Source organism: Ruditapes philippinarum, unplaced genomic scaffold (assembly GCF_026571515.1).
Source record: "Ruditapes philippinarum isolate M1 unplaced genomic scaffold, ASM2657151v2 ctg8219_1_1_1_1, whole genome shotgun sequence".
Lineage (NCBI taxonomy): Eukaryota > Metazoa > Mollusca > Bivalvia > Venerida > Veneridae > Ruditapes > Ruditapes philippinarum.
The window spans coordinates 1-17,301 of NW_026860926.1; the positions used below are offsets into that span (position 1 = coordinate 1).

Below are 17,301 nucleotides of genomic sequence, written 5' to 3' on the forward strand. Positions count from 1 at the left end.
TTCGAGAATGAACTGCATTAATGACAGTATTACTTACCCATTTCAAAAAGTATAAGAAATATAACATACATGTATTCTTCTATGTATACGTATATGTGTTCATCAAATAACTCCGAACAACGATTTCCAACATTATCCTTAGAAAATAAACCCATATGAAAAGATAGAGGAATATCAGACAGTAACAATGCGTTTGAGGTTTAAAAGAAAGGGGAATTATTCCCCTAACTCTATCTCTCTCTTTCTGCATGTAAATTTGTTGCTGAAAAAGTGCATAGAGGTAGACCCCCGGAAAAAGGACATCTGGAATTTCCTTTTTTATTCTGGAACGCATTTATTATTCATACTTTTTAGAGCTGTTGTAAATTCGAGTTCAGTAAGTTCGCTATCTAGAGATGTCCGTTCTATATCACTTACTTTTGGTATAGTTGGATCCATAAAATTAAATTTAGTTGTTTTTTGTTCAACCTCTTTATAAAGATTTTTATAGAAGCGCTTCTGCTCTTCTATTATTTCATTTTGTTTTGAGATTATTCGGCCACTAACTTCTATTTGAATCATAACCTTTTTTTCAGAATTTCTTTTTTCTAAATTTGCAAACAATTTACTATTTTTCTCATTATATTCAACATTTAACGCTTTTGATCTTAATATTATTCCATTTATCTTCTTATCGTAGATTTCGTTTAACTCTTCTTTATTTTTTTCTATTTCTGACTTTATTTTATCAATATCATTGTTTAGGGAACAAGAACTGAATGTCTGTTCTAAGTTAATTAATTTTAAATTGATTTCTTTTTCCCTTTTTTCATCATCTTGTTTGGTTTTACTTGCAAACTTAATAGTTTCGTTTCTAATATTTCCTTTCATTATTTCCCACATTGTATTTGGATTTGCCCCTGCATTTATCATAGCGGTTTCTTCAATAATTTTTCGTATAACGTTTTGGTATTCATGTATAAGTAGTAAACTGTTATTAATTTTAAAGTACCCTTTTCCTTTTGTATGAATATGTGTGTTCATTGATAGTGTAACTCTAGAGTGGTCCGATTTATATCCATTTTCAATTTTACATAGGCAAACATTATTTAAAAGATTTTGAGAAATTAAAAAAAAATCAAGTCTACAGAATATAGCAGGTTTGTCATGTGAATGCCATGTGAACTGACGTTTATGTGGGTTTTTAGTTCTCCAAATATCAAAAACGCTATATTTTTCAATTATGTCCTTAAGTTTTTGTCTGCATTTTTTGTGGCCATCTTTTCTACCATTCTTTTTGTCTATTTCTGTATCTAAAACAGTGTTGATATCACCACCTATAATAATTTTTTTCTCTTCATGTTCCAAAATAAATTTATCTAGCTGTTCAAAAATTGAGGTATCATCATTATTTGGTCCATAAATATTTATAACTATATATGTGTTCATTGTCTGTTCAAACTCAATTGCTATTAATCTACCACAAACTATTTCTGTATATGTTATGTTTTTGCAATCGAATTTGCTGTTAATTAAGAAGCATACGCCGGCACTATTATTAGTATTTCCACTGAAAAAAGCCCGTCCATCCCAATCTGATGTCCATTTAAGATATTGTTTTGTGTTTAAATGCGTTTCTTGTAAAAGACATATGTCATACTTTTGTAAATTAAGCCAATTAAAAACTTGCTTCCTTTTCATATAATTTCCCAAACCTCTTACATTAAAAGTACAAATTTTCATACTCATTTCAATTCAATGTGAAGCTTACGTTCAAAAACAGTAGATGATCTTATATAAAAAAGTTTAAGAGACAAAAACATATTATTGAGTTTACATGTAAAGATCCATCATGTCGCAAAACATTATTAAACAAAACATTAAAAGCATGTTTTTACTCACGCACGCACACACACACGCACTCACATACACACACACATATATATAATATGCATGTGTACAAATATTAAGTATTTACACATTAAGCACAAAAAATATCTTTCTTCAAGGTATACTGAGTGTGAGAAAGAAAATATCTGTACAATTTTCCGGATCTTATATAAAATATTTTTGGAGAATTGCTACTGGTTATGAGGCAAAAAAGTTTCTGAAAGTTATTTTCCTATTCAGCTTTCAATTTTGTAACTTTTAGCAAAGGAGAAAAAAATAAAAACTTATCACTATAATGCAAACAAAAATATTATTTTCGAACTTATCATTCATTTTTAAATTAAGCCAGTTTTGCTCTTAACATAAAGGAGTATTTTTTTGGATAAGTACACAACACATAAAAGCATGATTATATTCAGAAACAAAAAAAGCATAACAACATTTATATGACACAACTATACCTAAGATAGTTTAGTTAATAGTATTTATTGATTTCTCCAAGACAAAGACATTAAGTATAATGATAATATATTATTTTTAAACATACATTGTTTGTGTATTTTATTGTGTTAACTTAATCTGTAAAAGGTATGGAAGTACAGACAAAAGACAAATGACTTAAACAATGATTTAGTAATCATTGTTGGCCAATTTCTCTCTCGTTAAATAACAAGTTTTCAAAAGAATAAGTGTAAAATCTTAATTAAAAAAGGAAAGAAGTCATCATTTCACCCTTATTCTTTATATATTGAAATTATTATATGTGTTACAGCTTAAACAGCCATGGCAGAAAAAGACTTGTTTTTAACATAAATATGTATCTTTTGAGCAAATATTTTTAACACAAAAAACAACAAAATATATTCAGTGACAAAAAGCAAACAACATATATATGACTCAATTTTTACATGTATGTTTTGAGCAAGTAATTTTTACACACAAAAGAACCTCAACAGAAAAATATTCAGTGACATAAAGCAAACAACATGTATATAATTCAATTTTTACATAGGACAGTTTTGTAAATGATAGTTTTGCTTTCCTCTCGATAAAGATATCAAATATAATGATATAATAATATTTTTAAACGAACAATGTTTTGTGTATTTTATTATGTTAACTTAATCTGGTGAAATCATGAAGGTACAATGACCAAAACAAGGAAAGAAGATCATAATTATTCTTTTATATTCTTAAATCAGCTGTTTCCATATTGTGTGCTTTCAATAAAATTAATGAAAGAAATTCTGTTAATTCTATTATGACTTAAGCTCAAATAGTTAGTTCAGTTTTTTATGTATACTTTATTAAAGGTCAGCATTGCCATGTGTGTATAGGGGTATATTATATTCTAATTGTAAAAGAAAAAAAAATTAATATAGTAATTAAAATTTACTGCTTCAGGATTTTCATATTAAATGTATATTTTAGTAAACGATAGGATAAAGTAAACAAATATGGAGAAGGATACAAAAATTTAACAATGAAAGTCCATTGCTTGACAATGTGTACTTATGCGTCTACTTTTATATAAGAAAACCGGTTTGACAACTTCACTGTCAAATGTTTGTATTACATATGCTGATCAATGATCATATAACTACTTTGTTAATTTCACTGGGGCTAACCATGCATTGTGGGTTGCTGGACGTTTAAGTTGGTCTGGTGTTACTATCGGCCAAGGCAGATCGATCCATGTCTGGTATTCATCAGAATGAACTCGGTGAACTGATCCCATTTTATTTTTGTAGAAAATGTTACCATTCCTAGTCCACACACCTTCCACTTCATCCGACAGTTTTTTCCTTATATACGTAAAAACGTGTTGATTCAAACGAGTAAGGTCTTCATTAACGTAAATTCCTGATCCCTTTAATAGTTTCCGATTTTTTAGTATTTCTACTTTTGTGCCCCGCGAGCAGAATTGAACAATTATTTGTCTTGGCTTTTTGTCATCTTGTTTGCCTAAGCGGTGACCGACTTCTATATCATCTATTTCTAGTTTTAATTTAGGCATGTAAGAATTTAAGGTATTCAAAACCTTTCTCTCCGTTTGTTGCTGGTCTTCATTAGTTGTTTCTTTAATCCCGTCAATTCGAAGGTTGTTTATTCGACTATATTGTTCGAGATCATTTATTTTTCCTTTTGTTTGCCTTTCGTTTATACGTATTTCTTCGACTAGTTTTTCATTTTCGTTTTTTTGGTTTTCTAGTACCTTTTCAAGCTCTTTAACCTCTTGTTTTAAAACTTCATTTTCAGTTTCCTTTTCAAATAATTTTCCTTCAAGAATGTCGATTCTTTTACTAACAGATGATAGCATTTCTTCTTTCATTTGACTGAACATGTTTTTTATCATATCTCTTAAGCTACCATCATCTTTTGTGTACACTTTTGAAAGCTTCAAGTTTATGTCTTTTAACTGTTTGTTAATTTTGTTTAGTTGTTGTGTATCAGTTTCTTGTATTAATGTGTCATCCTCAATATCTTGTTTACCTTTCTTCTTTTTCTTCTTTTTCTGTTTTTCTCCTATTGTACACATACCAGTACTAGTATCTAATGTGCTACTTACACTACTACATGCTTCTCTTTTCCTTTTTTTCTCATCGTTCATTTCATCATTTTCATCAGAACAAAAGTTATGTTTTTCTTTAATATTTGACATCTTAATCCATTTCTATATATTTCAATATTGAACGGTTAGACACTGTGGTTTTCAAATATCTGCCTGGTTCCCATTTAGCAATAGAAAATATTTCATGACTTTTTCGTGCAGAATGATTTTTCAGTTACCTCAGTTCAATAATGCACTATCTCTGTGCGAAATGATATAGCAGCTAGCTCGTTTTTGCGACATGATGAATTTGGCTATTTATACAGACATAATGTACCAATATTTTTAATAGTTCACAAACGTTTTTTTTTTAGAAATTATAGTTACCAAAGTATATCCTCATACAAAAACTTATATCTATATATCCTTAAGACACATTTTATATAACACTTTAACACTAAAATAATACTTACTAATATACATACATAAAGTAATAGTGACGAATTCGAATCAAGACTTTATCCCAAAAATGGGATACTGTCATGGGGTTTTGCATGAGGTTGTCATTAACCAAAAAAATAACGTGGTAAAAAATGTTTTACACAATAGTATTACACTTTCGTGAGACTTTCAACTATTATATGCATATTTAAAGTGATTGCACGTGTACATTTAATTTTAAAACAAATCTTACTAAAAACTGCTATTTATCACAAATAAAGAAATAAACATATTGAAACAATCATTACCTTCAAACTTATATAAAGATCTGTGTATATCTATACATATTGTTGAAAACAAACACAACAATACCCGATTATTTACAAAACAAACACTTTTACAAAATATTTTGAAATATTTTATAAACAAATATTTATGAAAGTATTTTACCTTACTGCTAGATGTTTGTTTATTTCATCTGTGTCTTTTAAAGCTTTTTCAAGTTCTTGGATTTGTTTCATTTTGTCATCAAGTTTGTGGCGTAGTTCTTCTACATTCTTTCGCTCTTTATCAAGTTCTGTCTCCAACGTTTGTCTAAAATACAAAATTGAAACGGCACTGTATCTTCATAGCTTTAAAGCTGTAAAGCTGTTATAGATTCAATTTTGTATATGATTATAATAAGTGATACAATCTTTAATAAATCATACTAATGTACACAAGGACAGATATTGGTTGGTTTGGGTTATAATGCTTGCGAAAAAAAAGTTGTAGAAGCAACAAGTTTATAATCTGTATGGAAGTCATTGCTTGAGTGTAAAAGTAAATGGTCCCTATGCAATGGAAAGTCAATGGTTGCTATAGAAGTCAGTAATTGCTATGAAGTACAGTTGTTCCTATTGACAGTCAATTGTTGCGCTTCTTTGGAAAGACCATGGTTGCAATAGATTATAACGCTTGCTAAGGAAAACCTTGTAGAAATAAGAGGTTGCTAAGTTCAGTCAGTGATTACTATTTAAGTCAGTGGTTAAGGTTGTAAGTAAATGGATGGTATGAAAACTTAATGTTTGCTATGGAAAGTCAACAATTGCTACGAAAGTCTTTAGTTGTTTTAATAAACAATTGTTCATATGAAAAGTCAATGAATTGTTTTGGTAGACAGTATCACCGTGTATATCCAATAGCGTTGGAATGTGAAAATAACGCACGATTCGTGCAATAAGTAACGCAGAACTGGGCAATAAATTGCGGATACCTGACAGGATTTCAGCTCACAAAAAGCCATAATCTCGCTCAAAACGATGGTCAAGCCATCATTTTCACGAATGATCTTAAAAAATAAACAATGTCGTGGCAATAATCTTGATGAGGGATAAAGAGTAATGTCTTCAAAGCCGTATGCGGCTTTTCCTTTTTTTCAGTTCGGTTAAATAAAAAATATATTGGCCAGTTTACTTACCGCGTTGGAAATCCTGTCAGGTATCTGCCATTTATTACACAATTCTGCGTTACTTATTGCACGAATCGTGTTATTTTCACATTCCGGCGTTACTGGATATACACGGTGAATAGGCTATGGGAAGTCAATATTAACTTTTAACCTCATATTTACGCGAAACAACGCACTTTCAACGCCCCATCTTTTAGGCGTCAAATAGTGAAAAAATGTCCTGTTTTGGCCCCAAACACATGTTTTCGTTTGAGAAGTGTTGATAAAAAAGTGATTACTTTTTTGGCGCCGCCCTTCATCAAAAAGGGACATCAGGGGGTTGCCAGGAGGGGAATTTGTCCCCTTCTGTTTTGGGGGTTTGAAGGAAGCGACATGCCCTCTTATCGCCAAGACATTTTGGACTTGTGAGAGGCTAAAAATGACCCCAGATCAATCATAATATAACGTGTTACCAACGCTGAAAAGCCCGTGACTCTATCTGAATCAATTGAGAAGTTGCAAGAATTTTGATAGAGAAAAATCAAGGCAAAATAATGATTTTTTGGCATTTTTTGAGTTATTCCCTCGTTGCCATGGTAATAGGAAATTTAAGACTGAACATGTTGTTACATGGTCCAGTTAACACTTGTGCCAAGTTTGATTAGTATTGAAGCAGCTTTTATAGCAATTTGAACTTGTAACGGGAGACTTTTCAATGAAAACAGCCATTTTTCACAAAATGCTCATGCAGTTATGGGTTAATAGCTTTGAAGAACAATTATTAATATGGAAGTAAATGGTTGTTGTTGTGACAGTCTTAATTAATTGCTATGAATGATAATTGTTCCTGTTAAAAGTCGACGGTTTCTATGGAAGTCACTGGTTGCTTAAGAAAGACATTGATTACTATGGACAATAGTGTTTTCTAAAGAAAGGCAATTCTTGTAAAACTCACAGGTTGCCTTTTTAAGTCAATATTAGTGGTTGCTATGGGAGTCTTTGCTTGTTATGGGAAGTCAACGTTTGTCTTGGAAGTAACTGATTGCTAAAAAAGGAAATCAATGCATGATGACCCCGGGGCAGAACAAGACAGGGCCAATTTAGACCCAATGGCTAAAAATTAAACAAACACAGTGGACGTCATTATAGAAATGTTTTATGACAATTATCTAGACTCTAGCTTTTGTGATTGTAGGGGCCACCTTAGATCACAGGGCTATAATTTCAAGCAACATTGATATGGTCTATTATACAATGTTTCTCGAGAAATATATAAGCTTTGACCTTCATGGTGTTAGAGAAAACGATTTCTGTTCTTATTATATACGCTCGTACATATAAGAAAATACATGACCCCCTGGACAGGGCTAATTTATAGCACAGTGCTATAATTTGATTTTGGTATAAACACCCTCTAGGCAATGTTTTATACTAAATATCTCGTATTTTAGCCTTCATGGTTTTTTTGCTATATACAAAATCTATAACCCCCGGGGCTTGTCCAATTTTTAATTAATTTGGTTGAGTCTACAACAAAATATTTATTGCCATTATTTAAGCTCAACCTCATTATAATGGTTTTAGAAAAAGATTTTTTTATCTCAAATTTATGCTTTATTGATATAAGGAAAAACAATGACCTCCTAGGTGGGACCTATTAGACTCTAGGGTTAAAATCTGAACAAACTTGGTAGAGGTCCATTAGACACTATTCATGCCCAATATCTAAGTTTAAGCACTCATGTTTTTATAGAAGAAGAAATGTGGTGATTAGTTTTGTTTACACTGTAATGTCATGTAGGAACATAATGGTCTTAGAGTGAGGTTTGGCGCGCCTAAAACCGGTTTCAACTCCCCATGGTGTAACTACCAAAACCGTTCCATCGAGTTACCCCCCGGTGTTCCTTCACGTTTTTTGCATGTATGTTTTGTTACTTGTTTTGAAGATTCGCATGTATTGTGATGTCTACCTTATTAAAGGTAAGTATAGCTCTCTCTCCCCCCCCCCCCCCCTTCTGACCCCCTTTTCTGCCTTATAGCCCTTGATCATTTAATTTCCATATGTGTTCGTTTTAGTTTTATTATTTCACACATGACGTGTCCATTTCCTCCTTTCGCCGCCTTATGTCTACTCCAGGTTTTGATTTGGCGCCTTCTGGGTGCCTTTCTGTGGTAGCTTTGATGTGTCGGGGGCTGCGTCCCGTGAACGTTGCCTTTGCCTTGTTGATATTTATTCTCGTTTTTTTATTATTTGTTTTTAATCTTATACATAAAAACCGCGGGGGATCGAAATTTAACCCAGGAGCTTTAATTTAAACAGTCCTGGTGGACAACAACTAGAGAATGTGTGATTTCATCTATCTAAGTTCTAGCATACTGACATATCTATCCTCTCATGATTTGTTTTATATCAATTTTATACTGTACCCGGTTGAAACGACGCGTATGAGACAGATACCCGAAATCCTGTTCGGTCCCGATACACATCATTCTTCTTAAATAAAAGAATAACCGAATATGCGAACTTTAATGAAATAATCAACAATGTGCAGGTTTAAGAAAAGTTTCTACCTCAGATCATTTATTTATTTAGCAACACATTATTCACTATCTGAATAACAATAGGAACACTTTAATTTTTCTTCCATTATTGACATATAAACTAGCATTTGGCACAGTTTTGAGATTTTTTTTTTTTTTTGGTAAAAAGATGTATTCATATATTAAAGGAAAATGTTAACGCTAATATTAAACAATTTGTTAAGATAATTTCTTATTTGTTCAAAAGATAATTCCCTTGTTATGTAGTTGTACGTAAAGGAGAAAGCCTATTACCATGTGCTTTGTTACTATCATAAACGATTGAGAATTGTTTTATATTGTTATTAATTATAAGAAACTACAATGGAAATAGAAGTACTACAAATGAGCTTTTACATCTTATTAAACCATTTATTCTAACTCTACGCGAACGATATTGTTATATCAATATTACGTTAAAGAATGAAATTTTGGGATATGGTAATCTCAGCTGTATTGAGTGTGTACAATAAACATTCTTAAAACTTATTATATTGACATCGAAGGAAGGATATTATAATTCTGGTCAAGATTATAAAATAACAATGCATTAAAAGTGTCAATAATAAATAATAAATGTTTGTCTGTAAGAACAAAAGTTGAATTACGTATCATTTCCTTAAAAGGAAATTTCCATTGCTTTTTTAATATCAAACCTACCTTAATCACATTGTCAGGAGAAATGACTGCCTTGATGTTATTTAATCTAAGGAAAGATTAAGTAATAAATACTAGAACCAATTTCCAAGATATGGGGGCTGGGCAGCACCCCTTGACATAAAATTGAAATATTCTCAGTTGGAAAACTAGCATGTAATTGTTTAGTTAACATTATTTTTAGGTATTTTTATCTTTTTCTATCTCAAATCAATATATAAATTTAAACAGCAAACTCTGATTATTATTTACACCCAAAACAAAGAACTCTGATCATTAGTTCCACCCAAAAGAAACAAACCACTTATACGAAATATCTTTTCACGTATACGTCTTTTATACGAAACAATACTAGACACCTGGCGAGCCCAAGCTCTAAACAACTTATGATCAAACAAAACAATAAAACTCCACAAAATGAAGAACACAGAAATGACTATTTTTTACAACTCTAAAATACACTATAAACCATAAACATTCAACTAATAATATTAACTTCGCAAAAATCTAATCAGCATCACAAGACAACTTAAACTAAAGCACCCAATATTTACATATATCCTCAAAACAAAGCATCAACTAATATAATCTTGACCAGACAAACATTCAACCGATTTCAACTAAATATTACTACCCAACAGATAAAACTCAAAAACCAAAACAATTAATTACAACCAATAAACCATGATCAATTAAGATCGCAACAATAACGTTCAACCAACAAAACTCCCTTCAATACAACAAATTCTCTTCTCCACAAAAATATAAACGCTACACACTATCAGTGTGTCTCTCCTAAACTGATGTAAAATCTCTATCAAAACTCGCATATTTTCTGTTATACCGCTTTGACATTTTACGTGTATACAGAGTTTAATATACGCACAGCGACTGGTTTAAACATAATATTTACACTCCATTTAAAACAATGTATCACTGTAAAGAAATATCTACTCGTTGTTTTATCTACAACAATATATCACTGTAAGGAAATATTAACTCGTTGTAAGGTACATATCTACATATAAACTTCATGATTATTCACATGTACACATGTAGTTTATCACAAGTGTGGTTTGACAAAAAAAAAACATGATAGACTTAAGCTTCAGTTAAACAAAATTAAACTTCAAGGACCCTTTTTTAAACAAATGGTATTTTTTAATAAGAATCGAGTTTTTAGGGTATTTAAAAGGATTTGAACCGTATTTTACAATATAGATAGTTAACTTTTATATTTAAATTCAGAACAAGAAATAATCGATTTCTAATAGAAACGGGTAATTAGTCTAGTAACACAATTACGATTATATCTTGTGCTTATTGTTAAAAAAAGTTAGTGACGAATTTCACTGTAAATTTAAATGTTGTCAATTAAAAGGAGAAGAAAAGGCTTTCTGTAAAATCAAAAATCGTCGACAAAACATTTTGAAACTAAAAACAAGTCTGAATTTCTCAAGTTGTTTCAATCAATTAGATGTATCATTCATAAGAATTTAAGTATAAACAACAAAAACTTATTTTATATTTTTAACATTAGGTTAAATATAGACTTGTCAAATCATTGATTTGCATGGTTTGTCGACAACCTCCCATAACCAACTTAACCGACTAGTCTTACTATGTGCTGGTATAGACAAGTTATACTATGTTAATATACAAATCCAACAAAAATATACATGCCGAAATACAATGAAATAGGACGTTCTTCAGTATGTGTTATTATATAAAGATCAATGTGAAAATAATACTGGGCTTAAAGTTCAAAAACTTGAGTCTGTTATTTAATACAATGTACATAAAGATATTTAAAATGTCTCCGTTAAATACATGAACACGTTTAAGCAAACTGATCGTTGCAATATTCTGTACTTGCCTTATCCGACAACCTCCAATAACCAACTGGTCCTGATGAATGTCGGTATAGACAAGTTCGACTGTACTGGCTTATTTTAAAAGATGAGAACGACGTACAACGGAGATAGTGGCAATAACAGCCTTATGCTTAGGTGAGCTAAACTGCTTGATAAATAAAATTGATTCTACAGATATTGGCCATTTGTGCCGCTAAGTAAAAATATGGGATAAAAAAAGAACTGTATCATTGATAAGAAGAGAACGAACATCAAAACACTCGGCACTATACACGGGAGCTTAGCCCCCCCCCCCCCCCCTCGTATAAATCAGATACCCTTATGTTTCGGTGCTGTTCTATAACTTATCGTTGAACAATTCAATTAACAAGAATATTACTAGTCCGTCAAACAATGACTTTTCGAGAAATACTTGCATTTTCACAATATAATACCTAATGGTGTAACATACCCTCGTGACACATGCTGATTGCTCATCAATTTTACTTTATGACTCTTCACAGTCCGGTTATGATGAGTTAAACATCTACCACAAATGTATCTACCAAACACGCCACAATTATAACAGAAGTACGATGCTGGCTGGAGCTTTCCATCCGTAGCACAATATGAGCAGACCTCAGTATCATCTTCATTATCCCTAGCTTCGTCACTTCCACTTTCTTTAAAACTTTGTCCAAGTGACATTGCCATACTCTGAAAAATAAATCATCTTTGATTGATAAATATTGTCTTTTTAGACATAAACACAATAATGATCTTTATCTTTTATTGTGTAAAAAACATTTCATGAAATTTGTTAGTTTCTTCAATTTAATGCTAGTGAAATAGATTTTCATCATTAACTTACCGAGGGTTTCCTCATACATCAAGTTCATTTTTCATTGTATCCCTTTGTTGTGAAAATGTTAATCTTTTTGTAAAAGACGGGTTAGGGAGGGTGGCAGGTGAAAACACCTTTAGATGAGATATTCTACATTCTACTATTCTACTATTTCCACTATTTTACTTGTCTCTCGTAAACTCAAGCGGGTCTACAATTTTCATTGACATTTTAAAGCGTCATGACATTTTGCTCGAATGTTTTTGAACAAAGTATTGAACTTTTCGGCAAAAAAAGTTATTGAACCTACTTTCAAGTACATAAATGTAAGGACGATAACTGGGGATATATGGGTATATAGGTAAGTAGAATTTATATTTTGTTACATAGGCCTCCGACCCAAAATACAACATAATACAACAAACAAGACATAGCAATGGAAAATACAATGAGGTGATCATAAATGTACATAGTATGTTGTACTAAGAACATTGGTAGACATTATAAAAAAGAGATTAAAAGACAATGCCGTAGATATATTACCCTATATAATTACTAATACAATGTTAAATTTTATGTACTGAATTTGGCGTCCATATTTAAGTGCATGATAGAGAAAGCGTGCTATAGTCTTATATAATATCGCATCTTCATTAATTGGAACAGAGTTAAATTTTTCATGTGAAGGATTTTTCACTAATTCATCTGATAGAATGATTTACGTATAGAATTAAAGTGAGTACAAATCAAGATAATGTGATCATCATCTAGGTCGTATAAACAGAGAGGATTTGTCAATTATTCATCTGGTAGAATGCTTTTACGTATAGAATTAAAGTTAGTACAAATCAAGATAATGTGATATTTATCATCTAGGTCCGTATAAACAGAGAGGATTTGTCACTTATTCATCTGATAGAATGCTTTTACGTATAGAATTAAAGTTAGTACAAATCAAGATAATGTGATCATCATCTAAGTCGTATAAACAGAGAGGATTTGTCAATTATTCAAGTGTAGAATGCTTTTACGTTATGAATTAAAATTAGTAACAAATTCAAATAATGCATATTTATCAATCTAGTCTTAAACGGAAGAATTGTCATTATTCATCTGGATAATGCTTTACGTATAATTTAAAGTTGAGTAAATTCATCTACGATAATGTGATTTTTATCATACTTGTTCGTATGACAGAGGACATATCCTTATATTTTTGGTATATTATTGAAGAAGCCAGAGTTATAAACCGCCTCTAAATTTAACAATGAGTGACAGGAAATTTTCAATTTGATCTAGGTATGATTCTCTATTAAAGTCAATTTGAAAACATTAATAGAAAAAAAGTCTAAATGAATCAAGAGCCTCCCAACATGTTTGGAAATCAATAACGCGCAACCTTCGAAATAATTCGCGTAAGTCCTAATCCCTGGTAAAGCAAAATATGACCAAATTCATTTATGAAAAGTACAGGCCGATTATTGATTATACACCTACCTGACACCAAATGGGCATTCAAAACTTTCAATAAGTCCAGATGTGGATTTTATGATATAAATATTTGATCATTTTTAAAAAAAACTTTGAACTAACATTATTAGTGCATAATTTACTATATAGAGCATGTTTATTAATTCGATCAAATGCTTATTCGAAATCAACAGATAAAGCATAAAAACGATATTGAGGTCTTGTAGATATTTGGTTATAAAATTGCACAGACAAAAAAATGTATATAGTGTTATAACCACTCCTAAAGCGGCATTATCCTTTACCTCATACAAAGTTTGAGTCACACCAATTTTTTACAAATCTGCTATTTTAAATAGTTGTAAATGTTTTACTCAGATGGCTGATCCCGCGATAATTGTTTGGATCATTTTGGTTACCCTTTTAAGAACAGATAAGATATCTGAGATTGACCAATTACTGGGAAATTTATCGTTATTGTATTGCTTATTGCATGACACACATAAAATTGGGATGAGTCTGTCAGATTCGGCTAAAATAAACTCAGCTGTGATACCATCACTTCCAGCTGTTTAACCTTATTTGATTTCAGACGTTGGTGGTATCATCAAACTCACTGTTAACAACGGAATTAAATAAACTATTAAAGCAATTATACCACTCTTCAGTTGTTATATTAATACGAGTTAGCTCTTTGTTTGTCTTTTACTTTAAATTATTCCAAAACTATTTCAACCGGCATCGACAAGTTTTTATCTTTCATGAGCTTCATATGTTAGTTTGCAGTTACGACATGTTTCGAAATATTCGGATTTGACAAATTTGTAGTCGTGTAAAGTGCTATCAGTTTACAAGGAGAACTATACCATTTTTGACATTTCTGATTTGTATTAAGATTATACAAACACTTTTTTCTAGTGTTCATATTTGTTTTTTCCAGCATTGTAAAAACAATGTGTTAGTCGCTGTTTATCTAAATTATATCATTATTATCTAAAGCTGAATCAAAAAAGTCATACAGAGAATCGAGACCTATAATTATCTTTTCGATATATTGTTGTTTATTATTTGCATACCATTTCAGTCGAGCATATAGATTCACAGAGATATACTCAATACTTTTTCAGGAATGTTATCTTCTAATTGCGATGCGGACTTAATCTTAACCTTCATGAGAAAAGCTTAAATTCGGTTTTCAACATCAAAATCTCAGCCATAATCAAATAATGACATATCAGACAGAATATTATCAATAAGACTCGAATTATTATCAGTATAACATGTTCAACAACATTTTCCAGCATCGTTGCCGTTTCTGCCATTGCATATACGAAGCTTAGTAGCAGTACAAAGCTGAAGCAATTTTTGCCGTAATTATTTATAGATTTACCATCAGGAATAGCTTTGGGTGGCAAAATAGTATCTACAATATAAAACGTAAAAACTATCATTATTTTAACAATGGAAAGTCGCCATCCATTGCAATATAATTAGGTTTGTGGACGTACACGCTTTGAAATCAACTAAGACAACAATGGAAAGACCCGGATAGTCACTTTCGAAAATAGCAAACTCGTCAAACAGTGCCTCAAGTATTGATGAATTTTCTGGTAACATATATACAAAACATAAAAGAAAATTATGAAGGATATTAACTTTAGAGCTTACACGTAACAATAAACTATTGTTACTAGAAGGTCTCAGTTGTATAACTTCAGCATACTGAAATATAATATTTTTAACACATACAGATATTCAATTTGAATTTCATTTTTTATGTTATTTGTCTAATAACATCTTAACATGTATAACCAGTTAATAAAAATTCACCATAGTTTTTAGCCCCAATTTCTACCAAACGAATAATGCTCAATGACCTAATATTATCAACATAATCTGATGAATCACAAATATCGCTTTCTCCAGTCCATTTTGATGAAACCAAAAATATTTCAAACACTCAAACAATATCATCCATGTCAAAGTCAGATATATAGGGTACACCGTCCCTAATCAGCTTATCACATTTAATATACGATCTTTTGTTCAGCTTCTTAAAGATGTCGATATAATGAGTAACTTTGGATCTAATTTTCCTAGAATGCGAGGTAAAATCTTCAGACATATTCTAGTTGATCGCTACTGTGTGCTTTAGATTTTCTGAACAAAATCTTTATCTTTGAATTTGGGAGAAGTTACTTTTCTTGTCAAGCGATGTGCACGTTCTAGTTCAATAGTGGCTTTCTTGTCGAAACCCCAAGGAAAGTTTTAAAAAATGTATGTCATTATAATGTCACTTGCAAAATTGATTAACGTTGTATAAACATATGTTATACGGTCTGAAAGAAAGATGTGATTGACAATGGTAAAAAAACTTGACCATATAAGATAGACAGAGATACGGGTACATAATTATAAAAACAAAAAGCAATTAAGAGCCACAGCCGAACGAGGACAAGGCTGGACTTCTTTTATTTTTTCTAAAAGCAAACCAATAAACGATTTAAATAAATCGTTTAAAAGCAAATTAAAGAAAAAAAATGAAGTTTTTCCTTTTTTGAATTTTTATAGGTCTGTCTAGTCACACTTGTTTGTTTTGTCCAAGGATGAATCCTTACCAAAAAGTTAAATATTTAAATATAATCAAAATTCAATCATTTGACGGTCAATTTTATGTTAAGGTTAAGGTAATGTCCTTATTATTTCACATGTCATTTTGTCACAATTGTTGTTTTGTCCATTTATGAATCAAATCCGTACAAAAATAACATATCATGACAACTTAACCAAAATTCAAGGGTCATTTAAAGCCCATTGCCAAAGTCAGTTGCACCTTTCAGAATGTCTTGTCCGTAAGATTATTTTGTGCAGTTATGAAACTAATCCATCGATTAATTACCAAGCTACTGTCAATTATAGCAAAACAAGTGGAAACTGGAGGTCATAAGATTATAAAAGAGCAAGTTAATTTCTATAGTAATCATCAGATATACGTTTACAAGTCTTAATCCAAAAATAAATAATTTGTATCATTATATTTTATCTATATATAGAATAAGACCATGTACTGATATAGAAAATATACACGAATATATAGCACAGTACCAGAAATACGAAATGACAAAAAATCAATTAAATTACACTTCAAGTCAATTATCCAATTCAGGAGTGAAGGACAATGTCTGTTTAGTTAACGTAAAGGTCTATCTAAAAGAATTATTATATGCAAGAATGATGACAATCCATTTAAAAATAAAACACAGATATGGCCACTGATAGCAAAAGTCAGCAAAGCTGCAAAATTAAGACACTTGATCTTGACGGTCAATGTCATTTATGAATTAAGGTCAATGTTAGTCTAGAATACGTAAAGGTATTGTCCCAAGGGTTGTTGTGAATTCAATACACGAAGAAGTTAAAAAGTTATGATCAAGGTACAAGTTTATTTTTAAGTCTAGCTTAGTGAAAAAGTCTGCTCAAGACATAAAATGCTCAGGTGAGCTTAAAAGTTATTCACTGGGTAAAAAAGTTTGCCATCTGATATCAAAGTTAAAATCTTCAACTGAAACTGTCCTTGTAAATAGAATTCATACAAAATAGTAGGTCA

The 17,301-nt window shown here is 31.0% G+C and overlaps 2 protein-coding genes across 2 annotated transcripts; both read right to left on the reverse strand.

The window, feature by feature from the left end:
• Positions 1 to 3,469: 3,469 nt before the first annotated feature.
• LOC132713938 (uncharacterized) lies at positions 3,470 to 4,408 on the reverse strand. The gene has a single exon (XM_060696641.1). It carries the CDS (start codon positions 4,406 to 4,408, stop codon positions 3,470 to 3,472), a length of 939 nt encoding a protein of 312 aa, XP_060552624.1.
• An 899-nt stretch (positions 4,409 to 5,307) lies between these two features.
• Positions 5,308 to 15,819, reverse strand: LOC132713940 (uncharacterized). Its single transcript, XM_060696643.1, has 4 exons — positions 15,661 to 15,819; positions 15,363 to 15,416; positions 11,853 to 12,097; positions 5,308 to 5,455 (listed from the first exon to the last, which is right to left on the reverse strand). The coding sequence occupies exons 1-4, from the start codon at positions 15,817 to 15,819 to the stop codon at positions 5,308 to 5,310; spliced, it is 606 nt and encodes a 201-aa protein (XP_060552626.1).
• Positions 15,820 to 17,301: the final 1,482 nt, after the last annotated feature.

Excerpts from the sequence above, each read along its gene's own strand:
- LOC132713940 (XM_060696643.1), bottom strand. The coding sequence starts at position 15,819 with ATGTCTGAAGATTTTACCTCGCATTCTAGGAAAATTAGATCCAAAGTT. Across the intron at positions 15,417-15,660 it reads ACTTTGACATGGATGATATT|TATGCTGAAGTTATACAACT; the intron begins GTTTGAGTGTTT and ends ATTATATTTCAG. Across the intron at positions 12,098-15,362 it reads ACAATAGTTTATTGTTACGT|AGTATGGCAATGTCACTTGG; the intron begins GTAAGCTCTAAA and ends TTTATTTTTCAG.
- LOC132713938 (XM_060696641.1), bottom strand. The coding sequence starts at position 4,408 with ATGTGTACAATAGGAGAAAAACAGAAAAAGAAGAAAAAGAAGAAAGGT.